The sequence below is a fragment of the Podarcis pityusensis genome (assembly GCF_964106645.2).
Source record: "Podarcis pityusensis genome assembly, chromosome: W".
Classification (NCBI taxonomy): Eukaryota; Metazoa; Chordata; class Lepidosauria; order Squamata; family Lacertidae; genus Podarcis; species Podarcis pityusensis.
Window position 1 is genome coordinate 18,892,906 of NC_138045.1, and position 6,000 is coordinate 18,898,905.

General features: G+C 43.9%; 1 protein-coding gene across 2 annotated transcripts in view; it reads left to right on the forward strand.

Annotated features, from left to right (window-relative positions):
* The window catches only part of LOC308467737 (cullin-4B), a 120,532-nt gene extending 115,212 nt beyond the window's left edge, over window positions 1-5,320 (forward strand). For both annotated transcript variants that reach the window (XM_080989432.1, XM_080989433.1), the window contains 2 exons: window positions 3,909-4,061; window positions 4,679-5,320. In XM_080989432.1, the coding sequence (XP_080845558.1) occupies window positions 3,909-4,061; window positions 4,679-4,774 (249 nt within the window). In that variant the 3' untranslated portion in view covers window positions 4,775-5,320. The remainder of the gene's footprint in view (window positions 1-3,908; window positions 4,062-4,678) is intronic.
* The last annotated feature ends 680 nt before the right edge of the window (window positions 5,321-6,000 follow it).

Sequence of the window (6,000 nt, forward strand, 5' to 3'; positions counted from 1 at the left end):
CCATCTGGCTGGGTTTCCCCACCCACTCTGGGCAGCTCCCAATCAAATATTATAAACACATTACAGCATTAAACATAAAAATTTCCCTAAACAAGGCTGCCTTCAGATGTCTTTTGAAAGTAGGATAGTTGCTTATTTCCTTGACATCTGATGGGAGGGCATTCCACAGGGCAGGTGCCACTACCAAGAAGGCCCTCTGCCTGGTTCCCTGTAACCTCACTTCTCACAGTGAGGGAACCGCCAGAAGGCCCTTGGCACTGGATCTCAGTGTCCAAGCTGAACGATGGGGGTGGAGATGCTCCTTCAGGTATACTGGGCTGAGGCCGTTTAGGGCTTTAAAGGTCAGCATCAGCACTTTGAATTGTGCTCGGAAATGTACTGGGATCCAATGCAGGTCTCTCAGGAACGGTGTTATATGGTCCCGGCGGCCACACCCAGTCACCAGTCTAGCTGCAGCATTCTGGATTAATTGCAGTTTCCAAGTCACCTTCAAAGGTAGCCCCATGTAGAGCACACTGCAGTAGTCCAAGCGGGAGATAACTAGAGCAGGCACCTCTCTGGCGAGACAGTCTGTGGACAGGTAGGGTCTCAGCCTGCATACCAGATCGAGCTGGTAGACAATTGCCCTGGACACAGAATTGACCTGCACCTCCATGGATAGCTGTGAGTCCAAAATGACTCCCAGGCTGTGTACCTGGTCTTTCAGGGGCACAGTCACCCCATTCAGGACCAGGGAGTCCCCCACACCCACCCGCCCCCTGTCCCCCCAAAACAGTACTTCTTTCTTTTCAGGATTCATCCTCAATCTGTTAGCCGCTATCCATCCTCCAACCGCCTCCAGGCACTCACACAGAACCTTCACCGCCTTCACTGGTTCTGATTTGAAAGAGAGGTAGAGCTGGGTATCATCTGTGTACTGATGAACACCCAGCCCAAACCCCCTGATGATCTCTCCCCGCAGCTTCATATAGATATTAAAAAGCATGGGGGAGAGGATGGAACCCTGAGGCACCCCACAAGTGAGAGCCCAGGGGTCTGATCACTCATCCCGCAACACCACTTTCTGGACACAGCCCAGGAGAAAGGAGCAGAACCACTGCTCCCAGCTCCCAGCCCCTCTAGATGGTCCAGAAGGATGTTATGGTCGATGGTATCAAAGGCTGTTGAGAGATCCAGCAGAACTAGGAAACAGCTTTCAACTTTGTCCCTAGCCCACAGGAGATCCTCAACCAGAGTGACCCAGGCAGCTTCAGTCCCATGATGAGGCCTGAATTCCGACTGGAAGGGATCCAAATGGTCTGCATCCTCCAGGCATGCTTGGAGTTGTTTAGCAACCACCCGCTCAATCACCTTGCCCAAGAATGGAAGATTTGAGACTGGGCAATAGTTGGCCATATTGGCCGGGCCTAAAGATGTTTTTTTAAGAAGTGGTTTAATGGCCACCTCTTTCAGCGGGTCTGGGAAGGCTCCCTCGCAGAGGGAAGCATTCACCACCCCGCAGAGCCCATCGCCCAGCCCTTCCCGGCTTGCTTTTATGAGCCAGGATGGGCAAGGATCAAGAAGACAGAAGAAGAGAAGAAGAGGAGTTTGGATTTGATATCCCACCTTTCACTCCCTTTTAAGGAGTCTCAAAGCGGCTAACATTCTCCTTTCCCTTCCTCCCCACAACAAACACTCTGTGAGGTGAGTGGGGCTGAGAGACTTCAAAGAAGTGTGACTGGCCCAAGGTCACCCAGCAGCTGCATGTGGAGGAGCGGAGACGCGAACCCGGTTCCCCAGATTATGAGACTACCGCTCTTAACCACTACACCACACTGGCTCTCACAGGTGGTTGGTTTCACTCGTCCAAGCAGCCTGTCCACATCCTTGGAGGTAACAGATTGGAATTGTTCCCATATAACATGACTAGACAGGACTCCAGCAATCTCCCACCTCGGCCCTGCTTCCACGGTGGAGTCTACCTCCTTCCGAATCTGAGCGACTTTATCTGCAAAAAACTTTGCAAAAGCATTGCAGGAGATCCTGGGTTCCCTACCTGGCCCGATGACGAAGGTGGTTCTGATAGATTGTGAACCACCTGAAAGAGTCTCCTGCTCCTGTTTTCTGCAGATGCAATAGAGGGGGTGAAGAAGGTCCTATTCGACGTCACCATAACCACTTGGTAGGCTCAGTGTTGAGCTCTAACCTGTGTCCGGTCTGATTCAGAATGAGTTTTCCGCCACCGGTACTCTAGCCATCTGAATGATTGTTTTATCGCCCTCAGCTCTGGGGGAAACAACAGGGCTGTCCGGGCTCCATGCAATCGGAGAGGGCGCTTCGGAACCAGACAGTCAATAGCCCTGGTTAACTCTGCATTCCAGTAGGTCACCAGGAAATCAGCTGAAAGGCCATCAACATGGGATAAAACATCCCCTACCACTCTCTGGAAGCTATTTGGATCCATTAAGTGGCGGGGGCGGAACATCCGAATAGGTTCCACCTCCCTGCAGAGGGGAAGAGTCTCTGAGATGTCCAGTTGCACCAGGAAGTGATCTGACCTTACACATCGTAAAATGTGTAGCCTTCCCATTGACCCCAAATTGACTTTCTTTTGTGGAAATCTTTTTTAATCTTGCTTTTAAATGAAATTTCTTTTCAAGACAGCTTACAATTAAACAGTACAGCATTAAAAAGGTATAAAGGTCATAAAACTGTAAAACGCCTTTTGAATCAATGTAATGGTAAGTCACCAAGTTGGATGGCTTTAAAGGGGGATTAGAAAATTTATGGAGGCTAAGGTTGCCAGTGGCTACTGTCAATGGCATGAGAACCATGTACTACTTCTAGTAGCATAGGCAGTATGCCTCTGAATACCAGTAGAGGGCTCTGAATGGTAGAAGGCTGTTGTGCTCATGTCCTGCTTTGGGCTTCCCAGAGGCATCCAGTTTGCCACTGTGAGATCACATTGCTGGACTAGCTGGCCTTTGGTCTGATTTAGCAGAACTCCTGTTTATTGTATTGCTTTTTACTTGGCTAAGAACAATCAACTACAAAAAGCATCCATTAAATAAAATATGGCATCCTATTGAAAAGACCTGGACAAACTAAAACTTTTTCACCTGGTTCTTAAAACTCATGAGAATAGGCACAGTCATGGAAAGGGTATTTTAAAGCATGGTTTCCCAAACTTGACACTCCAGCTGTTTTTGGACTACAGTTTCCATCATCCCTGACCACTGGTCCTGCTAGCTAGGGATGATGTGAGTTGGAGTCCAACAACAGCTGGAGACCCAAGTTTGGGAAACCCTACTCTAAAGCCAGTGTGCTCCTACTCAGAGAGCCTAATCCTCAGCCTGCCTGACCTCAGTAGGTGGGGACACCAAAAGACAGTCCTCTTAAGATGACCTTGATGAACAGACATGGCTTGTTTGTAAGTAGGTGTCTTAGGATACAAGACTGTGACCTTAAGCAGCATAATTGCCTCTGGCTCTGTACATTTATTTCAAAAGTTTGCATAGTGAAATGGTGAGGTGGATGGAGTCTAAAGGATGCTTTCCCCCTTTACGATGATGACAAGCAAGGACTCTCATATGTGGTTTTAAGGGGAGGGCCTTACTTATCAGAAGTAGTACCCCAAGAACACCAATACCATTTCATCCACTCAACCCAAATTAACTACACTACATGGACATAGCCACGGGGGGGGGGCATCTCCCCCCAGATCAAGTAAAACAATATAAATACTTAGCTAACTGACCAATCATGTCAGTTCAGCCCCCCCAACAGAAGTCCTGCCCACCCCCAACAAAAATCCTGTCCACGCCCACACTACACTACTGATTGAAATTAATCCATTCACTTGAGGGATGGCAAAGACAGGCTTTTTCAATTTCTGATATACTTTCTTTTCCAAATTCCTGCTCCTGCAGGTAGAAGAACAAGCAAGCACTACAGAGAGGGTATTTCAGGATCGGCAACACCAAATTGATGCCGCAATTGTGAGAATCATGAAAATGCGCAAGACTTTGAGCCACAATCTTCTTGTGTCTGAAGTATACAACCAACTGAAATTCCCAGTAAAGGTGTGGTATGGATGTTCTTCCTTTACTTGTTGGCAGTAATTTATTCCTACAATACTTTTATTGTGACAGTACTTTCAAGTGAAAAATTGTTTTGTTTTTGAGAATGTCCGATGAGGCAACTTCAAAAGATTTAGTCAGCCAATGATAAAGAATTCCAGTACAGAATAAATTAGGATGGCTGTCATTTTAAGCACTCAAAACATGTACCTGTATGCTGTGTGTTGTCAGAATTTGCCCTCCAGGATAGGAATACTTCGTGGACATAGTGGAGTGCATATCCAAAGAAGCTACTTGTGATGTAAATAGAATGGAGTTGTGAATCTTAGGAATCATAGAATTGGGAGGTACCCTGAGGATCATCTAGTCCAACCCCCTGCAATGCAGGAATATGCAACTGCCTCATAGGGGGATTGAACCTGCAACTTTGGTGTTATCAGCACCACACTCTAAACAACTGAATGATCCCCTTAACCCCTTTCTGTTTACAAACCGTGACACCCACTTGAAGGAATTGGGTTGAGCCTGATATCAAGTAAAAGCTGAATGATCATTATATACATATTTTAATGCAAAAAATATTCAAAAATCATTACTGACTTCCTGAATTGCTTTCACAGCCCACTGACCTTAAGAAGAGAATAGAGTCGCTAATTGACAGGGACTACATGGAAAGAGACAAGGAGAATCCAAACCAGTACAACTATATTGCATAAATACACAATGTGTCTTTTTCTTTCTTTTCTGCACACTTGATGTTCTACTTGGCCTGTTGATCCCATTAAACCTTTTCTATTACCAGTGATGGAAATGAAAGCAACGTAACCGGGGGAGGAGGGTACATAGTAGAGTGGACTTTCTCAGTGGGATTTAACATGCCCATTTTAAGAATAGAAATTTTAAGAATAATGCTGCTGAACTCTTTGCATGATGTTTGGTATGATGTGCAGAAAACTGTAAGGAAGTATCTGGTCTTTGTGATACCATTGGGCACTTGGTTTAAAGCAGCCCTTCTTTAGTATATGATGATTGTCCCTTTTCCATCTTGAAACAATGTAAGGGTAAAATATAAACTTTTTCCTTTTCTTAAAGTAGTATTTAAAAATGCATAAACTGCATGCACATTTAACTGCTGTATAAAAATGTTGGATGTGTTTTCACACATTAGTTTGAATAATAAACATCAGCTTCATGCTCATCTGAGATATATATAATTTTTAGTTTTTACAAATCCAATATTATAATAAACATATTTTGACTTCCCCCCTTTTGCGGTTTCTTTTTTCCCCTAGTTTATAACACTGCATTTTCTTCATTAATCCAATTATTAATTACTCCTTGGTTTCCTTTTAAGTTTCATTTTAACTGTTTGGTTTAAGTTAATCCTGCTAATGAACTTAACATTTCATTTTTAAAAATATTTTTTTAATTTAATTTTCAAAAGTATAAACACACCACAAAAAAACATTTCAAAATCCAAATATCGAGATTACTCTGAATCTCCTGACTTCCCCTCATCCCTTCCCTGGGTCCTAATGTTAATATTTACAACTGCATATCAATACTTATCCAAGTTTTTATCCTTGTAAATTATCCATAGTTTCCATTACTTTAAAAGTGTGGTTATATAATAATAATAATAATAATAATAATAATAATAATAATAATTTATTATTTATACCCCACACATAGAATCCTGCTAATGTTTTTAGCTGCTTGCAGTGGTCTGATGCATAACTTATAAATTTTCCCCATTCTTTTTTAAAGTTCTTGTCATCTTGACTTCTGAGTTTCCCAGTTAATTTTGCCATTGTTGCATAGTCCATCAACTTGGTTTGCCATTCTTCTCTGGTCGGGGTTGTCTCTTTCTTCCATCTCTGGACTAGTAGCATCTGTGCGGCTGTTGTCACGTACATAAACCTTTGGAATCTCGGTACCTATA